This window comes from Notechis scutatus, chromosome 2 (assembly GCF_049901735.1).
Source record: "Notechis scutatus isolate UNSWTSFEM ecotype Mainland chromosome 2, rNotScu1.2, whole genome shotgun sequence".
NCBI classification, from domain to species: Eukaryota; Metazoa; Chordata; class Lepidosauria; order Squamata; family Elapidae; genus Notechis; species Notechis scutatus.
The window spans coordinates 45,901,109-45,926,085 of record NC_142010.1 but is presented as its reverse complement, the minus strand read 5'-3'; the positions used below and the strand labels follow the sequence as shown (position 1 = coordinate 45,926,085).

Below are 24,977 nucleotides of genomic sequence, written 5' to 3'. Positions count from 1 at the left end.
CCTGCGATCCAAATGGTTTCAGTGGGAAATCGAGGCGGGGGGAATAGGGCTATCTAAGGGGACGAAGAAGAGTGGCTGGCTCAGGAAGCAGAAATGCAGTGGGAATCTTGGGGTCATCTGATATTTATTTTGACAACAGCATATGTACATTGCATTGAGTTTGCAGTTGCATTGAGTTTGGGAACCTGATGCATAGGCACACCATGCCCCGGCTGGGGACTCCGCCTTCGGAGAGCTTTTGTCGGCCAATAGAAACGGCCTCGCGGTGAGGGGAGTGTGCGTGTGCGCTCGCCCTGTGGCCGCTTCTACCAGCCGATCGAAGTGGCTGGTGACTGCCCTTGGGGAGCTTCCATCGTCCAAAAGACACTGCCTAATGGCGAGGGGACACAGGTAGCCATGCCTTGCCCTGAAGCAGCTGATGACTCTGCCTTCAGGGAGCTTCTATCGGCTGATGTTCTATCGGTAGATCAGGATATTCTAGCCTAGGCTACCTGCAGGGCACTCCTAAAGGCAAGTTTTCTCCCCCCACCCCCGCCCTTCCCCCATTTCTCTTCACCTCGTGTAGTTCTAACGAATGATGTGAGAAATGCCGGGGAAACACGTGGATTAAATAGGCCTAAATTTTGGGGGTGGAGCTTAATTTCACCTCATGCCTAGAAATCATGCTGGGCCTTCCTATTGGTGGAGGCCGTATTGTTGGAGAAACATGGTATTTTTTCAGCATATAACTTTAAGCAGTTGCTAACAGGCAGTCATTAAGTGAGGACTACCTGTACTTAAAAACAAAATAAAGATTATCTTGAATTGAGTTCCTAGTAATTATATAGACATACTGTTTAGTTTTCTTGGGAGGAATATGAAATTGGTTTGCAGTTACCTTTTTCTGTTTTTTTTTTCCAACTAACCAATAGCCCTGAATTTGGTTTCTGATCCAAGTACTAATCAAATCCAATCTTGCTTAGTTTCCAAGCCTATAAAAACTTGAGCAGATGTTGCCATCTGCTGAGTTATAGTACAAGCCATACTAATCTATTATTAGCAATAATACTTAACATGGGAACTGTCAAGGGAAGAGGAATGAGTATTCTGCTTGCAATATAATCACAATATGTTCTATGTAAACTACATAAGGCAAGATTAAAATTTAAAATTACAAGATGTAATAATTTGATGGAAGCCATGCAACATTTGTGTCTGCACCCACACAGAATGCCTTTTGTTGTTAGGAATGAACATCTTTAAAATGAATGAATGAATGAATGAATGAATATATATATATATATATATATATATATATATATATATATATATATTATATATATATATATATATATATATATAGTAGTGGTGCTTTTAAAGTTGTAGCAACGTCAGCAGTTGAATCTTTAAAGCCAACATCATACGTGGCAAAATACCCGAACAAAGCTGAATGCCATACATACATACAAACTTAGAAAACATATATATATATATATATTCTTGAGGTTCTTGCGGGTATTTGTGTATGGATCAGCTTTGTTCGGGTATTTTCCACGTCATAGTAGTGGTGCTTTTAAGTTGTAGCAACGTTTCAGCAGAAGTCTCATCTGCCATCATCAGGCTTTTGTATAGTCATCGATGAAGTCTCATTCATTAGAAGCCTGAAGATGATGAATGAGACTTGATCTAAACGCTGCTAGATACTTCCAATCTTACGCTGGGAGAAACAACAATAACCAAACATACATACATACATACATACATACATAATACATACATACAAGATGAAGAAAAACCATATAAGGATGAAGAAAAACCATTCTGGCACAGCAATAGGCTGCCCCAAATTTAAATCTGAAACCACTGCAAAAGTCTAACTCACAGGCGAACACTATACAAAAGCCTGATGATGGCAGATGAGATTCTGCTGAAACGTTGCTACAACTTTAAAAGAACAAATTTAATAAATAAAGTATAAGGAAAACCAGCTGTTAAAACACATCAAGTCCTTTGTAAATATCAAACAAACATTTATTTGTGAGAGGAATTGTATTCCCTGGTGAAGAATTTCAACTGCCCAGAGATATTGCCAACCTGTGTCAGAATGATTTGTCAATCTGATTTTGTTTATTGGCAGAAATACCTTCTGAGTGCATTCATATAAATGTATGTGGAACTAAGGCCATCAGGGAGCAGTATACTTCTGAATGGGGTCAATGTAACTGCAAATACAAAAGGCTTAGCTTACATTTGAATATGGTTTAGACAAATAACAGAAGTGATTGATCCAAATGGCAGACTATGGAAGAGTTGTATTAAATTCTTCTGATATCTAACATTTATAAAATAAAGGCAACTTTAGAGGGTAAACAGTGTTTGAGGTCTGTAAAAATTCAGATTTACGCTTAGCAAGAAACATCCATGGATGTTTTCAAGCCAGTTTCCATCTTCCACTTTCACTTATATCTGCAATGGATTGTTGTAAAACTAAAAATGCTGTTCTCAGGTATTGATAGAAATATGCGCCAAATATATTACCCATAAGAGAATGCATTAGCTTTTCACAAACACCTAGAAGCAAATTGCAGGTACTGGTATTAATTGTTTTCTCTTCCTAAACATTTTATAGTATTTTGCATTTTTAGGCAAATTATTGTTGTTTATATACCTTTTGTTAATCAAATCATCTTTTTTTAACCACTTACTGTGATTCATGCAGGAGAACATAGTTCCACCAGAATAATGAAGCTATATCATTAAAATGTGTATGCATGCATGTCAGTGTTTCTAACCCCTCCCTCTGTGTGTGTGTGTGTTTGTGTGTTATGAAAAACAATTTCTAGGACAGTTTTTTTTTTTAAAAAAAAAACTATATTTAAAAAAACCAAACTGTCATGGAAAGAAAAAAAAGCAAAAGGCAGCAATTTTAAAGAACATATTAAAAGAAGTACAGAATTTCTTTATCAAGTCCTTTTGTTTGTTTATTTATTTTTTAAATAGGATGTTAGCATTCTTTAATAATATACATTTTTTTTCCTTTCTTCCTATCTGGGATATTCAGAAAATATGGGTCATAAAATAATTTATTTTTGTTAGCGTAATATAATTAAAATAACAAAAATAAAAATCATGTTAAATTGTCATGGCTCATGCCATGCTTCAGTCAATGAATTTGTATTACAATTCTTTACTAACCCATTCCTTCCTCCATATTTTTAGGCAGCATGAACTATATAGTGGCAAATCTCAGTTTCCTCTATAAATAAGCTAGATATGAATTTAAAAAGAGCATGTGTACATGATTTCAAAACTAGGCAAAAAAAAAAAAAAAACGGGGAGGGGAGGGGATGGACCGGTCCTAAACCTTTTAAGATTCCAGGAGCAAAAAACACACTTTCTATTACTATTTATCAAATAAAAATAAATAAATAAAACATTCAACCCATTATCCATGGATGGATGACTAGTTCAATTATCTCTGCTGAGGCTCATTTATATATATATGTCTACTGTATATTCAAAGAATATAATTTAAAACAAAAAATGACAGAGTTCTATTATAAGCTCTATAAAGCTATAAAGCTGCTCTTTTTGGAGGGGAACAACTCTATTTATAACAATTTAATGATCACTAAATCTGGCAGATGAGTCTCCTACTAGCCAACATTTTGATTTTCTAAATCTAAGGTTTGAGATAAACTAGAATCTCATCTGTATTGGATCAAAAAGGACAGGTAATGCTGGGTGCATCCATATTCTGATGATAGTTGTTTCTAATCTTTTGGTCAGCTTGGATAAGTATAAGGTGCTCTATTGCTGAAGTTAATTAAACAAAAGTCTGCTAATAATAGTTTGATTATTTAAAATAGTTACCTTGATTTTCTCTGTTACACAGATTGCTCGTGTGAAAGTAGCTGCTTGTGACCAATACACTAAATGTGCAGACTGCTTGGCTGCAGCTGATGCTTACTGTGGATGGTGTACCTTGGAGACCAGGTAGAATATATTTGTATTTTGCAACCCTCTGACAATAAGCCATTCTGAACAGATAATGATTACTTAATATTATTATAAACTTTCACCAGATTCATTGGCTTGTACAATAATAAATAGTCGATGCAGACTTCACCACTGTATGTGAATATAAATACAATCAAGACATTGTTAGATAAATAGCATTTGAACAATTTTCACCTTTTTATGAACATTCACACAAAAGCTCAATTATTTTGTGGGGGAAAATCAATAAGTATTGTGTATTATCCTGTGCATGAGAATAATTTTAAAAACTCATGCAATCCCTAATTATATCTTAATATAATTTTTCTGTCATATGTATTATGTCATTTCTTTTTTTATGTCAAATATGATATGATAAGTCAAAATATTTTTTTAAAAATTCTATATGACACTAAGGTGTTCTTAGCATAAGAAAAGTTATAGACAGCGTACATATTTTGGACTAGCCAAAAGTCCTCATAAAAAAACAAAACAGAACCACAACAGTCAATTTATGTGTTTGAAGAATATTTTAAAAGAGTTTAGGATAAACAGAAATAAGACATATGAAATTGAAGGAAAATATTGAATAATTACCTGACGTTTTATTAAGTCAGCAAAGTTCAAAAGCAGACCACCTTATTTCCATGGATTTAACAGCCATTTTTTCCTGTATCTTTGTTGGGAAACACCCAGCCAAATAGGGAGGAAGGCTCAAGGTCAGAGTTAGCCTGGAGTCACTGCACAACCACAAAAGTATGACCCCTCTAAGTTCCTTGGAGCTTTATTTCAGGGGTGTCAAACTCAATTTCATTGAGGGCCAAATCAGGGTTGTGTTTGACCTTGGTGGGGCTGGGGTTGGTATGGCCAGCTTGACATCACTAGTGTCAGGAGCGCCTGTGGTGGCCCAGGTGGGGCTGGGGGGATCCATTGTCTCCAGCGGTGGAAGGTGAGACCAAGGACAGCGCCAAATCCTTGCCTTCCAGAGGAGCCTTCCCGTCTGCTGGTGGCCAAGTGCTAAGGCAGGACCTTCCTTCCTTCCTTCCTTCCTTCCTTCCTTCCTTCCTTCCTTCCTTCCTTCCTTCCTTCCTTCCTTCCTTCCTTCCTTCCTTCCCTTCCCTTCCTTCCCTTCCCCTTCCCTTCCTTCCCTTCCCTTCCTTCCCTTCCCTTCCCTTCCCTTCCCTTCTTTTTCCTTCCCTCTTCATTCTCCTTTCTTCTTCCTTCCCCTCTTTCTTTCTTTTTCTTTGTTTTTCCTCTTTCCCTTTCTTTCCTGTCCCTTCTTGGATGCTCAAATGCAAAAGGGCAAACATTTCTCCCTTTGTTTTGTTTTGTTTTTAGTTTGTTTTGCTAGCCCTCTGCCAGTGAAAATGGAGCTGCCATGGGCTGGTCCTTCGCTGTTTCCAGAGCAGCCCTGCGGGCCAGATCTAAGCACTCCATGGGCCAGATATGGCCTGTGGGCCTTGAGTTTGACACTCCTGATCTATTTGTTCCAAAAGGAACGCTGCCAGTCTGGAGTGATTCTTGTATTATAGGCAGAAAAGAATATAGTAGTGAGCTTGAACTCTGCATGTGTGGGCCTGACAACCTTAGATGTAAAAAAAAATAAATCAAGATAAACAGAAGGCAAACAATGGGAAAATATATGAATCATTCCTAATCATATCTCCTGTGTTTTTGTTATGAGGTTAACATTTTAAGATAATGGTTATCATACTTAGTGAAATGACAAACATGAAAATAGTTTTTCAGAAAAATTAATAATTGGTTTTCTTCTAAAGGTCTGGTGTCATAAATGTTCTACTTGTTTTAGGTGTTCACTACAGCATGAATGCGCCCATTCAGAAGAATCCTATTTCTGGATCAGTGCCAATGAGGGAGTACAGCAATGCCCTTCAATGACTACAATGCCTTCAGAAATAAATATTGAGACCGAAAATGAGGTAGGAATTGCAATGTATGTGAATAGATTATCTTAAGCAAGGGGAACTGATTGTAAAGCATTAGGAACAATATTTAAATAATGTATCTACCCCTCCTCCATCTCATACTGTAACAGTAACTCTTGGCAGTGTGCAAAGTTTACAACAAGAGCTATAAACAATGAACCACGTCACCCAAGGTAAACAATAAATCCCAATCATAAAAAGTCACATCAGCAGCATAGTGAAACAGCCTTGTGAAAGGTTGTCAGGGTCAGAGCCATCTAGATCTCTGTAGAGGATATTGTTCTACCAGGCAAGTGTTGACACATAGATGGCATCTTGTAATTTTACCGACACAATCTCTGAATATTCGGCTGCACTTATTATTTTTACTCAACAGAGCAGCAGCTTTGTTCCAAAGAAAGTTTAATCTAAAAAATACAGTATTTTCAAAACCTGTTTGTCAATGTAATTTAATTTTTCATTAATCTATTAGAAATGATGGCATTTTGTTGTTCACTTTTAGGGTATGATAATCCAAATAAATGGGAACATTCCAAATATGAACGGAATGGAAATAGCTTGCAATTATGGAAATAATATCCGAACAACTGCTAGAATTCATCCTCAATCTCACAACCAAGTAATTTACTGCAGTTTTCTTCCCAGAGAGAGCTATCCAGCCTTTCCATTAAATCAAGGTATGTATGAAAAATGGTGCTTTAAATAATGATGATGTGATAATGACATTAAAGATGACTTTCTTAAGTAAATTAAATCTTCTTAATTTTAATTTGTATTTAGTATTCACATTTATTCAGGTAATGTTCCCATAGTTGAGACATGTTTCATTAGATCAGTGATGGATTTCTGAAAGCTTGCTTTGTTGAAATGTATTTGCTGGTTTCTATACATATTCTGCATTATGAAGTAGCCTGTTGGATTTTTAGGCCAATTCTGCCCTAAAAAATTCTGTGGGGAAAAATACTCTAGATATCTATACTAATTAAATGGCATAGGCAGACAAAATTCCATATAAATGCACAAGAAGTACTGTGAACTAGAACCAAAGACAAATTTAGAAAAAACTTTAATTCTTTCCTTTTAATAATTGAAACACACATATGCACAATTTTTTTATGCCTTTGCCTTTACATTTGTCTCATCCAAAATGATATAAATTGACCGTAAGAGAAAGTCAAATTAAAAATTGCTCCACTCTCCTCTCAGGCAGATACCCCAATAATTCACATAACCATGGAGGGAAAGGATCTATCACAACTGAACTTGTAAAATTATGTTTTTGTAGGCACAATCAACAAAAGTAGTTTTAGCCATTCTGTGGAGTTGATTACTGGTCTGGTCTACTTGGTGGGGCTGAGAAGTTGTCAGAAAATGAATGAGAGAATGGATATAGATAGTAATGCATTTATTCTTATTTTATTTATTTGTATCCCACCTTTAATATTATTACAAAGAATCCAAGGCAGCAAACATATCCAACATATCTTCCTCCTCCTATTTTCAGCACAACAGTAATCCTGTGAGGAAGGCTGAGAGGGAATGGCTGACCCAAAGTCACCCAGTTGGCTTTCATGGCTAAGGAGGGATTTGAACTCACACTCTCCTGCTTTAAGTGAATTCATTAAAAAAAAGTGCAGGCTTCTTTGAGTGAGGGGATGATGTCATCAGTCTTAAAAGAGCTAGCAGTGTCTTCTGAACAAGCTATTATTATGGCAAGTCCAAGTTTCTTTTCACAACATCTCTGATCAGAAATTACACAAGTCTTCCACAGCCCAGATGCTTTTCAGATGTGATAGCATCAACTGCAAAATGCCTCAAACATGGCGAATAACATAAGTGTCAGTTTATATAAGCCATGACATATATCTGCAGGATATTTGGGGGTAGTATCATCTCTTCAAACTAGACCAGATCAGGAAACAGACTCCATAAAATTTACTGGAACTCTTTTTAATTGATGCAGGATATAGTAACAGAATCTTGAAACTCTGACAGTATTTTGTTCCCTCCCTCTTATCCGTGTAGTCCTCAGCTAATTACTACAATTGAGCCCAAAATTTATGTTGCTAAGCAAGCCAGTTGTTAAGTGAGTTTTTCCCCATTTTAGGATCTTTTTTGTTACAGTTCTTGAGTGAATCATTACAGTTGTTAAGTTAGTAAAATGATTGTTAAGTGAATCTGGCTTTCCCATTGGCTTTGCTTGTCAGAGCATTGCAAAAAGTGATCACATGTCCCCAAGATACTGCAACTGTCATAAATATATGCAAGTTGCCAAGCATCTACATTTTGATCATGTGACCATGGGGATGCTGCAACAGTCATAAGTATGAAAAACAGTCATAAGTCTCTTTTTTCAATGTCTTTGTAACTTCGAGCAGTCACTAAGCCAATGATTGTAAGGTGAGGACTACCTGTACCAAAGAGAGTTAAGACATAGCTAGCTGAAATTTCTTTCTAATGGTCTCTTCTTTAAATCATGTTTCACTAACTGTCCCCATAGACCTTTTCCAATGCCACTTTCCTGATTCAATATAGAGTGTCTCAATTTGATGTGAAACAGATATTTTCTAGATGGAACATGTTGAGTCATGTTTTTTTTAAAAAAGAGTATTGAACACTTGTCATATGGCTATCTCATTCATTAATGTTACTGGCATATACAGGTTTTCAGCCTGAAAGTTAAATTACCAGTTTCAAATCACGGTTTCATTATTTGTTTCACTTTGTTTAGTGAAAGCTAATTTGTCATGGTCATGCAATACTGAATAAATCTATTTATAAAGTTTGGATCCGTTTATCTTGGTTACAGTTCAGGAGTCTTGCCAAAACAAATACTTTATATGCAAATTCTGACTCTTCAAACTACTGAATTTATGTTAAATAATGGTGCATGAAAAATTGCTTCAAAGTAAAGGATGAACGATTATGTCAACTCCATTTGGTTCATTTTCAAAATTCTTCAAATCTCAATTTTATCCCATCCAATTTTATACAAAAAAGAGGTGTTTATAATGCATTTTAGGTACAAGCTCCATTCCAAAATTTAAAAATGTAAATATATGTTTCTGTATATTCTGATTCACATATCGGTTTGTCAATATTTAAAACAAACATATAAAAAATTACTAACAAAAATCAATCCTCACAGAGATTATTTACATACATAATACATAATCATTCACAAAATACACATTGCCAGCTTTTCCTGTTTCATATATTAATTTGTATTTATAATGTAACAAAATAATCTTGGGAGTATTTGGAGTAGTTGAACTCTTGAGAAACTTCATCCCTTGAGTAAACAACAGTTTTGAATTTTTTTTTCTTTTTTCAGACATTCATGTTGTTTTGAAAGTAAACTATGAAAAGAGTTCCCTTGTGACTTGCTTTTTTTGGATTTGTTTGTTTCAGATCATGTAATTATTCAAACTGCAGTACAGGTCAATGGAAAAAACATTGTGTGGGCCAATTTCACCATCTATGATTGCAAGAGAACTGGAAATATTTATTCAAAGACAGCGTAAGTGATCTCATGGCCTGAAAATTATACAGAAAGGCAGGTTGCTTAGCTTTGGTTTGCATCAGAATTCACTGGTCAGGAATTCTTTTATCTTTGTTGGTGGTTTCAATTTAAGCAGGAGGAAATATTGTAAAATAGATAATGCAAAATACTACATATTCAGCATTTTAACTTTTTTAGATAGAGGCTTTTGAACCATGAGTTGCTCCTTGGGAATTGCAATATTGTTAGTTATAGCAGTTACTATATTTACTATATTTTATACTATATTACAATATTGTTTGTTATAGCAAAATACTCATAAATCTGCTACATCCAAAATTTCAGGAAACATTTTAGCTTGTCTTGATCAAGTGTCATGGATTGGAGTTTTTTATGCAGTTAGTATTGTGGATCATCCCCTCATTTCTGTGGCCTATTACAACTGAAACCTATGGTTCATGGCAAATTGTTATTGGATATTGGCAGTTCATTGACACAGAACACAAATAATTGCATTTGTCTTCTGTCATAAATATTCATATGTCTGCAGCATCTGTGCCAGCAAGGCATGTAACACTGTATTTGTAGTCTCTGAAGTGTCTGAAGGAGTGTATATGCTTGTGTAGCTCAAGTTTTTTCCTGTAATTTTAACAAATGTTAAAGCAATTACAAGTATGCTTGCTACTAAAGAGGAGAAGCAATTCTTCTGACACATCTCTGTTGATGCCTCTTTGAATATAACATTTCCTGATAAAAATCTCTCCCCAAATTTTGGAACCGGGTACAAAATTAATACAGAGATTTAAGAGATTCAGTTTGGTCTAACGTTAAGGCACCAGTCCAGAAAATAGGAGACTGTGAGTTCTAAACCTGCCTCAGCCATGAAAGCCAGCTGGGTGAATTTGGGCCAGTCACTTTCTGTCAGCCCAACCCACCTCACAAGGTTGTTATTGTGGAGAAAATAGGAGGAAAGTATATTGGATATGTTTTCTGCCTTGAGTTATATGAAAAAAATTATAAAGGCAGGATACAAATAAACAATCAAAAAATATGAGACGTCTAAAAATATCTTGAAGTCTTTATGAGACAGGATATAAATATTGATGAAAAATAAATGTGAAATGAAAAATATGAGTAGCTGTCTCAGAAATAAAAACTAGGAATCATGCAAAAATAATCAAGTTCATCTTTCTAATTTTAAAAAACATGATTTTGAATGCGACAATTTCTGTTTGTTGGAACAGGTTTTTTTAAAGTTATAAAGTTTGTGATGTTTTCAAAATGTTGTATTTGATAAATAGATAAAATTATTACTAAAATCTTTTCTTTTTCTTTTTCTTTTCTTTTTTTTTTTTTTTGAGGGAAAAGGTGGCAGAGGCAGAAGCACATTTATTTTTTAAGTGGTCAAAGTACCAAACAGTTGGGAAACCTTGTTGTAGATTTACTAAGCTAGAATCACTTAGTTATCTACAAGGTATTTTGGTTGCTGGGCAGGATTGGCAGGAAAGATGGTATAACCTGCCAAGAATTGCAGAGACTGGATTTTAGAGCATTTCAGGCCATCTGGATGTGTTGATGGTTTGGGGCAATTTTTTCTTTCCCATTTTCCCATGATAATATTCTTGGCTGAAAGCTTTAGAGTTAACCCCCAGAAAGCTGATATAAGGAACAAACAACTACATTTTTGAAATAGTTCAATTTATATGTGGATATAGTTGAGTATCATGTTGGCTTAATTTTAATTCCATTAGTTACTAATAGTGTGGCAGAAGCTATCTTTCACATGATTTTTATTGCTACCTTTTAAAGCAATTCATTTTGGGTTGTTAGGAGTTATAGATAGTGGCAAATACAATCTAAGGTGGATTGAAAGAATCTCTTCAGTATAATTTTAAAAATTCTGAGTCAAGAACAAGCAGATTTTTTCACAAAATGGTTTGCCAATCCCAAAGAATTATGCCAATTATATTAACACATTGTGCTAAACCAAGTTTAACTATAATTTATTGAATTAACAAAAAAAAATTCTCATCCCTAAGCCAAACTGGCTGTTTATAGTAGAAAGGAGAAAGGGGATGTATTTATTCTACAAGAATAGTAGCAAAAATACTAAGCAAAAATGTGGAAAAAATGGAAAGCAAACAACAGAGCATAAACAGCGTTGCATAATTAATAGATTAGATCTATTCTAAAAGTATAATTTACTTGCATGTACTAATATTGAAACTACTGAAATAATATTCTTCAGAATTAAAAAGTAGATGAGAATGACTGGAAACATGCTATTTTTACATGTGATTTTGTTTACTGCATTTAAGTTACTCATAAATATCTGAAAACTGCAATTCACAGTTCAGGAATCCTTCTCTACAATAATTTGGTATTGAAAATATACTATTTTGGATTACATAATTTATGATTTCTCCTCCTGCTTAAAATAAAACCTCCACCACAACCAACAACAACAATACAGATGTGATTACAATAGAAAGGCATATTGTTAGCTCAGGGTTGAACAGTAGGGTCCTTGATGGCATCATGAACACCAATGAGCAGTCCAAAGACATGATGAAAACTCTTTAATTGCCTAACACAAAGATAGATTTCACCATAATTTCGGCTGGGAGATATGAGTGTCCAAAAATACTAGAGAATTCCTGGAAGCTTAGAACTCAGACAAATCAGCCATCAACAGGCACATTGAGATAGACAACATCTACATACCATTCAAAAGAGATAATCAAAAAGCTAAAAAAACTACAACATCTCCTTGATGAGCAATCAAGATAAGTAAAGCTTAGTATCAAGCAGTAAACAACACCCTAATCAAGCAACCACTAAGAACACTCCCACCAACACTGATAGGGCAAGCCACCTGAACATAAGCAGAGAGCAAGCCCCACTATGTTCTAGCACTGTGGTGGCACAGTGATTAGATGCAGTATTGCAGGCTAACTCTGCCCATAGCCAGGAGTTCGATCCTGACCGGTTTAAGGTTGACTCAGCTTTTCATCATTCCAAAGTCTGTAAAATGAGAACCCAGATTGTTGGGGGCAATATGCTGACATTTGTAAGTCAGATAGTGCTGTAGCTGTAAAGCACTATGGAGCTATATATAAGGCAAAATGCTATTGCTATTTCTGTACCTAGTAATAAAATGTTTTCAAGAAAATAACCAAGCTCAGAGAGCACCAAGGATCTCATAGATATAATAAAATTTGTTTGCTTATCAGACATGATCGTGAAGGATACGGTGGCTGCTCCACCATACATACACATAGACAATTTAAAATATTTTAGATTTTCAATAGTTTTACTATAAGCCATAACAGAATTTGCAGATTCATAAAGAAAACAAAGCTTCAAAGAAGAGACCGCTATACTTAGTAAATGTAGTTTCTTTTATATGTTTCAGATGTATCAGTTGCCTCTCAGCTAAATGGAAATGTTATTGGTGTCCTAGAAGAAGCTCCTGTGTATCCAATGTGACTGAATGTGAGAATTCAGTACAGATTACTGTAAGGCACATTACAGTATAGTTTATTTTTTTAAATTCTTGTTTTGTTTTTCTTGTGTTGAGGGGAAATAATTGCTGCCAACAAAGGCTTTTTAAGAAATATTATAGAAACACTTATGTTCAGAAAATGTTGCGTATCATGGAGGGGGTGAGGGGAAGTGTTGGAGGAGTGGATCTGGATGTCTTTCATAGCATGCTTTCAAATCACTGAGATTTCCAGTGCTCTACATATTATTCTATTTATAGATTGCCCAGTTCCATTACAACTGTGTGCAGAATAAAATATACAAACTTTGAAATAAAGCAATCTACACAAAAAGAATAGCTGGAGAAAAACAACTAATGTTTCACAAATCAAATAACTCACAAAAGGGCCATCTGCTACTATAGCCAGGTTTTAGTTTAATTTAGTTACTTCATTGTCATTGCACCTCATACAATGAAATTAAATGCCATCTTCAGTGTATATCATACATAAGAAAACTATAAAAATAAAACAAAAAAACACATCCTTCACATTCTATACAATTGAATTGAAAACCCCTGATTCTGCATTAGTATTACACTATACAGTAGAATACAATATAGTTATTGCTCTGGGATAGATGTTTTCAGCCTGTCCTTGTTTTTATTATTCTGTGCCATCTGCCAGATGGTAATAGTTCAAAAAAGGGTGCCCAGGATGAGATGGATCTTTAAGAATGTTTTGAAGTTTCTTAAGGCAGCAGGAGCTATAAAGCTCTTTCAAGGAGGGGAGAGGGCAACCAATGATCCTCTGGGCAATGATGTTAACCTTCTGGAGTGCTTTCCTATTTGCCACTGTGCAATTAGCAAACCATACACAGGTGCAGTAAGTTAAAATACTCTCTACAGTGCAACGGTAGAAGGTCACCAGCAATTTTTCATTCAGTTGTTGTTTCCTAAAAAGTCTCAGGTAGTATAATCTCTGCTAGGCCCTTTTGACCAGTGCTGCAATGTGAGCACCCCAGGTCAGATCCTCTTTTATGATAACACCCAAAAACTTAAAACTGGCCACTTGCTCCACTTGGTCTACATTGATAGCCAAGGGTTGGGTGTCTGATCTATTCCTCCTGTAGTCCACTATAAGTCCACTTGGTCTTGTTGGTGTTAAGGACCAAATTATTGTCTCCACACCATGAAAGCAACCGGTCCACCTCATCTTGATAGACTCATCCCTCCCGGAGATGAGTCCCACCACTGTTGTATCATCTGCAAATTTAACAATAGTATTATTGATGTAAGTGGGAATGCAATCATGTACATAAAGAGGATAGAGTAAGGGATCCAACATGCAGTCCTGTAGTGTACCAGTGTTAAGAATAAGGGCTGAGGAGGTATGATTACCTAATCTGACCCTCTAAGAGCGGCCAGACAGAAAATCCATAATCCAAAGGCAGATTGAATAAGAAAGCCTAAAGTCCGTAAGTTTAGACACTAGTCTATGTTGAAGAATTGTGTTAAAGACATGTCAGGGTGTGGCCTATACAATCTCTTGGGGAGGGGGAGAGGTGAGACTGTGAACAACTTGTGAATCCCACACATCTCTGCCTAGATCTCTGCTGGACCCAAATACAGAAAAAAAGAGAAGAATCAATCACTTAGAATATTTCTTATAGCAGCAAGCTAAAGGGCCAACTCTCCAGAGCGGGGAAAGAGTACAGCTATCTATGGACTGATAAGAGCAGAGAAATAATTATATTTTGATAACTTTATCACTACAATGTGATTCCTAGTGTGGGCTTTTATTCATACTCGATTGGGTTCACTCTATCTTTTTTTAAAAAAAATTATTGAACTTCTTCACATTTAAAAACAACTCATATACAATCTTAGCAGTGTTGTGACATCAACTTTTCCATTTGAATCAATATACATATTTACATTATTTTTTATTCCTATGGTCTAATCAATTGTACCATTTTTCCCAGACTGATTCCGTATCTTCTTTATCTTGCAATTCTAATGTGAATTTGATCATTTCTGAACAATCCATTATTTTCTTTATTATCATACTATCCGTGGGGATGCTATCTAGTTTCCAACTCTGTGCATAAGTTATTCTTGCTGCTGTTAGTACATGTATTATGATGTATTTAATTTCTTTCTTAAATACTCCTCTAATTATTTCTAAAAGAAACATTTCAGGCTTAAGTTCTATTTGGAGACAGGTAATTTCTTGCAACCACTTCCTTATTTTATTCCAATATTTTTTTGCTTTAGGGCAGGACCATCACATGTGAAAGAAGATACCTTGTTTGTTTTTGCATTTCCAATATTCTGGGTTCATGTTTGAGTATATTTTAACCTATCTTGCTGGTGCTAGATGCCAACAATAAAATATTTTATAAAGGTTTTATTGTAGGCAGCAGCCATTGTTAATTTATAGTTTTTGGTCCACAATTTTCCCCATTCCTCTAATTGTATGGTATAACCGAAATTTCTTGCCCAGGCTATCATTGTTCCTTTGACTACTTCCTCTTCCCTATCAAATTTAAATAAGTAATTATACATTTTAGTTATACATTTTTCTTCTGGTCCTAATAAAATTAAATATCGTCTTTCTCCTGCATTCATTTCTGTTCCCGGGGCCAAACATTTCCACTACATTTTCTTCCTTATTGTTTACAACTTTGGCATTCAGTCTTCAACCACAAACACCATATCTTGCTTACATGTTCTTATTTTCTTTTGGCATCCTCAGTAATAAATAATGTGATCTTCTGATTGAAAGTGTCTAATTTCAGTTCATTTCAATTCACTAATGCCTAAATGGTCATTTCATTTCATTCTGTTCATTTCATCTTTAACTGTTGAGCTTTCTCCTGTTCATATTTTTTTACATTCTTTGTTCTCATTGTAATTCTGTCGTCACAACTTGGGGTCAAAATATCCTACCAACCTCTATCTATGGCTGTTAACACCAACTTGATAGCACATAATAAATCAATGGCAACATCAGCAATTAGACTTCCCAAAGGCTTTAATCTAACTATGTCATAAACACCACTACTACTCTGATTAAGAAAAAATACTGTAGGCTTTTTATTGTAAAAAAGAAGCATTAAAAGCTACTTTTAGGGTGCTTTTAGGAAATGCACATCTCATCAAAGTAGAAATTATACCAAATTATATCAAAGATATATGTACTAAGTAATTTATCTATTTTAAATTTTTATGTCAGTTAAAAGAAAAGGTGAAATCCCAGATTCACCTGAAAACTAAATATAATTTATACAATTGTAGTAGATTCAATTAGGTAGGCATTCATCCCTTGTTTCTGGGTATTCTGCAGTATTGGAGAATCATACAATAAATACAAAGCTTGTTTTGATCAGTTGCTTTTCTATGACACAAGCCTCTCCCTGCTTATTGCATTGTAACCATCATGTTGTTTCTCCTCATTTCATTGTCCCGAGTGCATTTTTAAAAACTGGTCCAGTTGCAATAATTAGAGCCTTTTTGGAAAGCAGCTTCACAGTCTCAGATCATAAGCACTGTTTAAATACAGTAACTTAGAAATAGATTTCTAAAGGATTGAACACCAAATGTACAAGGGCTTTTTCCAATTCAGGTACACTCAGGCAGTTGTACCCGCTGTGGAGCTGAATATACCAGGTTCATCCATCTAGAACGTAGTTACTAGAGTGATTAAACATAAGTATGCATGGTTTGCAGCATTCTGTTGATTTTCTTGGACTGGAAACAAAAGACTGAAGCGTAGAAAGGGAGCAGCTGAGTTAGGATTTAGTAGGTTAACCCTTAATATACATTGGAAGTGAACACTGGGCCTGTTAGTTATGATCTTCAATAACCATTTCTGCTTAACAGACATTTTTAACAATAAAATGTTCTTCATTTGCTATGCACCATTTAAATGTAAATTAGAGCATGGTAATTCTTTTTCACTTTAGCAAGTGTTTCACAAAATGAGTACCATTTTAAAATTAAAAGGCAGAGTCTATTTTTCATTGCTTGGTGTGGTAAAAGGACTGAAGATGTTATCTAGTTGGGTAATGAAACTTCTATAAGAAAACAACCAAGCACCCCAAAGAGTTTTTAATTTACTTTTGGCCAGACCTCAGTATTACAATTTTTGAAACTGAAATAGGACCTAATGAAAATTCAGTACGGCACTATTTTATAGTAACCTGCCCTTTTAATAGATTTAAAATGTCAAACCTTGGCCCGTAAGCATATATTTAAGTAGCAATAAGATTGATTCAAATAGTTACAGGTTTTTTGACATGTGGGGGAGGATTAGTTTACCAGAGAGAACAATTAGCACTATTCTTTAGCTTGTATGGTAGAAAAAAATAATTCTGGTCTTCAGTTCCATTATTCTTTCTCGTCCCCTTGTCATGAGCATAGTAAAACTGCTTTCATCCTACTGAAGAGAAAGCCCTTACTTGCAACTAAAGCGTTATGTGCATATTGGACATGTTGAATTTAGATTGCAGCAAATGGCTTTGCTAGTCTAAGTGAATATTTTTAAAGCATTATAATAACTGGAAGTACAAGTGTTTTTAGGTTAAGTAGCTAGTGTCCTATATTATTTGTTCTGACAGCTGTAGAATCCTATCATTTTCAATAATATTTAATTTTGCTACTTCTTGATGTAGGAGAACAACCATTAATTTGAGGAAAGACTAATAGCATTTTAAATGAATTGGGAACTAAGCAATTCAGAAAAGTTTTAAAAAGCAGGGCTTCATTTTTTTTATTTTTTCAATGATATTTTGGGTAATGGTTTTTTGTGGTTTGATGTCTTATCTATTTTTCAGCTAAAGCACTTGACATTTCCTCTTGTAAGCAAAGATCTATAGTGTCACTGGGAAATGGAAGAATGATGATAATGGAATTAGCCAGACTGAACATTTACAAAAAAGGGAATTTTTTGAACATTCAATTTTTTTTCCTGTGTCACCCCCAAATGAAAGACACACTAAATTTTCACAAGGCAGGAGATGGAATTGTAGATAGCTAAATGGTTCTGTAGTGTTTCTTTTTCTAGCAACTGAAGTGGTTGCTTTTACATCAAGTATGCAGACCTTCTCTTTCCTTCTGGATTTGCTTTTGTTCAAATGGAGGAGGCTTATGGGTCAGAATGCTACCATGTCTCTCAGTTAATTTACTTCTTTACTTGCAGTTCTCTGAAAGTACTAAAATAAGGGTTTTTTTTCTCATGAAGGAAGTATTTTAAGATTATTGAGAAGACAAGAAGAATCAAACAAGAGGCATTTTCTTCTTGCAAATGTTTGTTTGTAGCATTTAAGATGGAGAACATTGCTTGCCCCTTTAAGTTTTCTCAATTAATGTAATCCATACATATTGGATTGTAGTTGTTTTAATAGGATACTTTAGAGAAAAATATAGCAAAGTCAGGTTGTTTCTCCCTCCCTCTTTTTTTTTTTAGATAGCTCAACCCACTTTATCATAAATCCTATGTCTGATCGATTTACTTACACTTATTTAAATTATACTGCATGGTGGCACAGTGGTTAGAGTGCATTACTGCAGGCTACTTCTGCTGACTGCTGGCTGACTGCAAATTGGCAGTTCAAATATCACCAGGCTCAAGGTTGACTCAGCCTTCCATTCTTCAAGATTGCTAAAATGAGGACCCAAATTGTTGGGGGCAATATGCTGACTCTGTAAACGGCTTAGAGAGGGCTATAAAACACTGTAAAGCAATATATAAGTCTAAGTGCTATTGCTATTGCTATTTGGGGAAGAATGGTGAGAAGGATTTTTATATTGTGGAATTACCTTTCATTTTCTGCCTGAAAGTTTGAATATTTGAATGATATTACACAGAAATAAGAGAAATAAGTGAGTGTCCCCTTATTGGAGAGATGGGCTGCATATATATTTAATAAATTTTAAAAAATTGAAAATGCTATTTATAACACTCCACTGACTTAGGAATGATATACTTCTTAGGGAGCAGAGGAAGAAATGAGATTTGGAATAAAGATTATTCAAATCTGTATCATGTCTGCCCCCCCAAAAAAAAAAAAAAGTGGAAAATTTATTAGAACATAGAGACTCATATCTGAGCAAGGAGTGGCTTTTTTTCAGGTTTAGCTGGTTCGTTAGCCATGCTGTTCCTAGATAGGCTTAATTTGGCTATGTGAACTTTATACTTGGAATATCTGCATTAGATTATTGCAGTGTACTTCATGGTGGGTTACGACAGAATGTTGTGTTGTGTTATGTCATTTAAAAGGGCTATTAGAGCATATAATACCTGTTCTGAAAGTACCTATAAAGGCATACAAAGCCCATATTAAGTTTTAGTAGTGGGATATCTGTCAGAGAATGTGCTTTTACTCTCTGTCACCTAGAGCAGGGGTCGCCAACCTTTTGGACCTCAGGGACCACCAAACTCATAATTTTAGATCCCAGGGACCACTAACTGGTTCTGTGGGCATGGCCTAATATGTGGGTGTGGCTTGGTGGTTATGTGACTGGCTGGGCATGGCTTGTATGTAAATATTATAAATATTTATATAAATATTGATTTTTTTATAAAAAAGAGCAACTTTTACCCAAAATCAGGCAAAGCAGGCAGGCAGATTGAGTTGCTCACAGAATCACAGATTCATTCAGAGATCTATCTATCTGCCATTGGCTAGCTGAGTCTGTCACATAAAATTTGCTTGCAAGCAAACTCATAAAATTTGCTAGCAAGCAAACTCACAAAATTAACTCACAACACACCATGTATGTAAATATTGATTTTTTTTATAAAAAAGCAACTTTTATCCAAAATGAGGCAAAGCAGGCAGATTGAGTTGCTCAAGAATCACAGATTCATTCAGAGATCTATCTATCTGCCATTGGCTAGCTCAGTCTCTCAAATTTGCTTGCTGTGAGTCTGCACTGAATTTGCTTGCAAGAAAACCTTCAGTCCTAAGGGAGGTTTGGCTGTGCTTAGCTAGAAAGCAAGAAATTCAACCATTTCCTGCTTCCTAGCTAATCTAAATCTCCTGGCATAACAGAACAGACGATGGTCGAAAAAAGGAAAATAGCAACTTAGCAGACAAATTTGCCGGGTAAGGAGTGAGTGGGCGGGGAAGGTTCCCGCGGGCCATGTGGGCTGAGCAGCCTTGTGTTTCTGTGCAGTCTGGATTAATTGCTTTGTGGGGGTGCTCTGGGGGTGAGATTTCTCTGCGGCCCACCAAAATTTTCTCATGGCCCACCAGTGGGCTGCGGCACACCGGTTGGCGACTGCTGACCTACAGGGTGTCACAATAATTTGCTATTCAACCACATAAGAGAAGATATTCTTGATAAAAGCACCACCTCTCCTTTGAGGTTTTGTCATTGGTTTAAGATAAATTGATTTGCTCCAGATTTTAAAGAAATTGATGGTCTTGTGCCTTTTCTCCCATTTTTTTACAATCTCCTACAATCTCCTGTATTATCTGCTTACTCATTTTCACATCAAATTTTTTAGAGGGGTTTTACTGAATTATTTATTGTTAAATCTGAAATGTGTTGGCCCATTATAACATGTTTTTGGAATGCTTCTAAGTTTATCATTGTTTTCTGACTGAAATTATATAGAAAATAAGTAATTATCTAATGGTTTTGAATTTAGTAGTGAATTGAGGGGGTGCTGCCAGTGCTCTGTATTCACGTATGTCTGGGTACATACACACATACCTCCAAAACTCAGTATGTCCCAATATGTCCGCAATTTCAGTATTTTTAATTTGTATTTAATTTTTTGATCCCTGAAATATCATTTGGTATCCCATATTGTATTTATTTATTGAATGATTTTATTTGCCACCCATCTTGTATGGTGCTCACGTGTGCCAAGTAGTCCACCACCGGGTGGATTCACCAAGATTTTTGATGGCAATGTAATTGTCTGCATAAGAGAAATGATGTAATGCAAGGGTGTCAAACTCAATTTAATTGAGGGCCACATCAGGGTTGTGTGACCTTGGGGAGCCAGAGTTAGCATGGCCAGGGTGGACATGGCCAGCTCGATGTCACTTATGTCAGGGGCACCTGTGGTGACCCCGGCACTTTGCAAGAGAAAACAGGCTCCTACAACCCTTTGCCAGTGAAAATGGAACTCGAAAGGACCCACCCTCTCGAGTCCATTTTTGTTGGCAGAGGCACTGCAGGCCAGTCTTTCACTGTTTTTATAGTGGTCCCGCAGGACAGATCTAAGCATCCCATGGATGGATTTGGCCCCTGGGCCTTGAGTTTGACACTCCTGATGTAATGACTAGAATAAGAATTTAGCTACCAAATAAAACAAAACCACAGTAACAAGTTAAGAGTACAATAATCTTTTAGTTATCTTTTTGTAATATGAAAATTATAAAGAACATCAGTGCAGAATATGTAACTCTTTTTATCATTGAAGACCAACCAAAAGGGGGAAAAATACTTCCCAAAACAGGAAATTCCATAATTTTGGGGTCTTCTCTAAAGGTTTCTATATAAAATAGCACCTAAGCCTACATTCTTCCTAATGGATATTTGAATATAGATGATATAGATTGATTCTGTTTTAGGGCTTTGCTATATGCATAATAACATATACCTCAAAATAGTAGGAAACCTTGCAATACGTTTGAAAAATTGTGGTCAGAGGCCATCCTAAACCAGATTTTAGAAAACAAAACCAGTCATTTGAATCGAACATAGCAGCAAACGAGTAGCTAGTGCATTGGATGCAGACACTGGTATCTTGTCGCCTTAGCATATCACACCTTCCAATATCTAATCTGAGTTGTTCTTCTCCAAATGTCTGAAGCATTCCTGAAGAAGACGACTAGTATAGAGTTTCCTGCAGCAACCTACTCTAGGTATAAGCAATCATACTGTATTCTGATAATGTTATAGTTGGCATATCAGTCTTGTTCTGTGGAGTGTGATGATGGACCTCCAAAAACACCTCCACCTGAGCTGCATTCCAATTCAAGGAGGATTTCAGTATGAACCTGGAAAAACCTGTGAAGACTCTTGCAGGAACTTTCTGATTCTATACAAAATATACTGTATCTTTGTTAGCATCATTCAATTATTTTCTTCTGATGAAACAGTAGGTATAGTAGCTACTTCATATTGACAGCTGAGGAGAGCATATGGTTTTCCATTTAATTTGTGAACAAATTAATTTCACTGTGAAAAATCCCAGATTGATAACAGAGTTGCCTGAAATCAGAAAGCTTGAGTGTTCATCTATGGATATATAATGAAGAAAAAAAATAACACAAGCTTCACACTTAGGGAGAATGTTGGTGAAGTTTCTTTTGCTTTCACACTAATATGTGCTGAGACTGTACAAGCAAAGGTGTCATTTTTTACCAAACATTCATTTGGCATCTGTCCATTAAATTCACAATTTACACTATTTCCCGGTGTACTTTTAAAGTTGAAAATTTGGGTAACTTTAATATAATGCAGGCAATGATTTAGTATACTTTCTAGGAATAACATCATAGAACGGAACTTATTTTAATAATGGAACTTATTTTATACTAAAATTAAACTTTCTATTATGTAAAGAATTATCAATGTGGGAGTGCTCTAAGCTAATAAGAATAACTTTATGGTATTGTGACAACACCCATTTTTGTAGCTTGGTTCTGCTATCTCAATGTTAATAAGGTTGAATTTTTTCCACTCTGACCTTCAATTCTTTCACTTGTTTCCTGAAATACAGAACAGTACTGATTGTCCTCAGATTGTGCCTGTTTCTCTTGCACCAGTATCCACAGGGACTTTTCAGGACATTACAATCACTTTGAAAAATGCTGCTTTTATAAAGGTAATAAAATAGACTTTGTAAAAAGAAAGAGAAGGTAGAACCTATGTTTTCACCTGAAGTCAGATATTGAGTTTATTAAGTTAATATATGACATGTGTTTTCCCTTAGCCATATTGACATAGTCATTCTAAGGACCTTAATGGAAGAAGGACAAGTGACTGAGGGTCTAAGTAGGAAAGAAAGAATATGCTCCATAAAAAGCATTTACTTGTAATTCCTTATATGTAATTCAGTGATAGTCATACATGCATTCATAATATTGCAAAAGGTTCATTTGTGGGGAAAGTGTACTTCTAAGCTTGAAGAATCTTTTTTTTCTGATATACTACTCAGTGAATTTTGCAGGCATACAATTCTCACAAGAAAAGTTTGCCATATTGATTTTTGGATAGCCTCATGACAGAAAAAAAAGAGAAATGCAGTTGTTAAAAGCAGAAAGTAGTAAAATCAATCCTAGAAATTGAACCAAGGATCCAAAAATTTAAGGTTATCATCCTATCTTTCAATTAATGAACGAGAAGATTTCCCCTTTTTGCCTATCTAAATATTGTCTCATGCTACATTGGGGCAATTTTTTGGTTGAGATCACATCAAAGTGAAGTTTCTAATAATCTGACCGTATATTCTCCTTTTCCTCATTATTTCTTCAAATACTCATGTATTGCTCCTGTTCTTTGCAATGATTGCTAAGTAGAAATAAAACATACAGTGTTATTAATGCACTTTTGAAAAGATCATTTGGTTATCAGTATGTAAGAAAAGAGGTGTGATATACTGTATATGTTGGATTCAGTACAAACAGAAGGAATTTACAAATATCTAACTACTGGATTTAAAGCTGAACATTTAAGACATGGTAGTGAAACTTTCAATAATTGAAATATATGTTATGTCTTGCCTTCCTAGGAAATTATTTACAGATATACAGTAAATTGGATTGCTGCTTTGTGTGTCTATTTTTGTCTAATTTTACTGGCATCACCTTTTAACTCCATAGGCAGGAATATTTTGTAATTATGAGAATATTTTCTTATTTATTCAAAGATGTATTTCATTTATTTGGGTGGCCCATCTCTGAGCTATGGGAAATTTAATATATTTTAATTTAAAATATGTAAAATATTTAGTTATTTCAACAAGTTTGTTGGAATTAAGGTGCATAATCATTACTAGTGTTACTGATATAATATATTCAATAATTGAGTTCAGAACTTGGCTCATTGATTTACCAATGTATAAGAAAATAAATACCTAAAAACCATCCCTGTTAAAAAGTATGTAAAATATTACTCTACAGTTTTCTCCTTACTTTTTTACTGTTTAGGAAATGCCTTTGGAGTGTCACTTTGAAACTGAAAGTGATAGGATAATTGAGGCTCAGTGGCTAAATGCATCTGCTGTTCAGTGTACTAATGTGTTGGTGAGTTCATGACTGATTATTTTAATATTTTTAGAGTTTTCTGCTTATAAATACTGCAGTAGCATGTCACAGACCATGTACATACCATTTTATCAAGTCACACTTTCCACCTAAAATTTCAGTCTAGCCTAGCTCCATGAACTGTATATGTTCAGTTCCAAAGTTGTTCTTTCTATTAGGAACTTCAATTTATCTTGATATATGTAAAGACCTTATTTACATGTTACTTCAGTTTATACACCATACATTTCCAAAGAGGTTTACAACATGCTGATTCAAATTAACAGAAAGAACAACTTGTAATAAAAATTAGAGCAAATCTGACACACCATCATTTGACTGGTGGCATTGTATTTCTTCACCCCTAAATGTTTTTATCACGGTCCAGAACCACAATAGAAAGAGTTCATGGGTAGTTTTTTCCAACTCAACTGTGGGATCTCTTCATTCCTTTGGTGGTAGAACCTACATCTAGCTTTCTGTCTATGGTATCACCAGACACAGCTTCATCTCAGAGAAAGTGAGCTCAGAGGTGTCCAGGCCCAGTGCAATATAGGCTTTCCAAAGCGATGTCCACATCCTAGGTTGCACTCAGAAATTAATTGGCAATTAGAGCAATTCCCACAATAGTGGTGTTATATAAGTGAATTTTAGTATGCTAACTGGGCTGCTGCTGAAGGTTTTGAATGATCTTCATAGGCACTCTGCATGTAGAGTATGTCGTAGTAGTCTACGAAACAAGAGAAAATGGTGAGGTAGCACCCTCTAGACACAGGGTCCTCTAGATACATCTCAAT

At 35.3% G+C, this 24,977-nt stretch overlaps 1 protein-coding gene across 2 annotated transcripts in view; it reads left to right on the top strand.

Annotated features, from left to right (window-relative positions):
* Nucleotides 1-24,977, top strand: part of PLXND1 (plexin D1) — a 180,526-nt gene that overhangs the window by 55,830 nt on the left and 99,719 nt on the right. For both annotated transcript variants that reach the window (XM_026678521.2, XM_026678519.2), the window contains exons 4-10: nucleotides 3,875-3,975; nucleotides 5,789-5,918; nucleotides 6,427-6,601; nucleotides 9,336-9,444; nucleotides 12,842-12,944; nucleotides 22,656-22,760; nucleotides 24,085-24,180. In XM_026678521.2, the coding sequence (XP_026534306.2) occupies nucleotides 3,875-3,975; nucleotides 5,789-5,918; nucleotides 6,427-6,601; nucleotides 9,336-9,444; nucleotides 12,842-12,944; nucleotides 22,656-22,760; nucleotides 24,085-24,180 (819 nt within the window). The remainder of the gene's footprint in view (nucleotides 1-3,874; nucleotides 3,976-5,788; nucleotides 5,919-6,426; nucleotides 6,602-9,335; nucleotides 9,445-12,841; nucleotides 12,945-22,655; nucleotides 22,761-24,084; nucleotides 24,181-24,977) is intronic.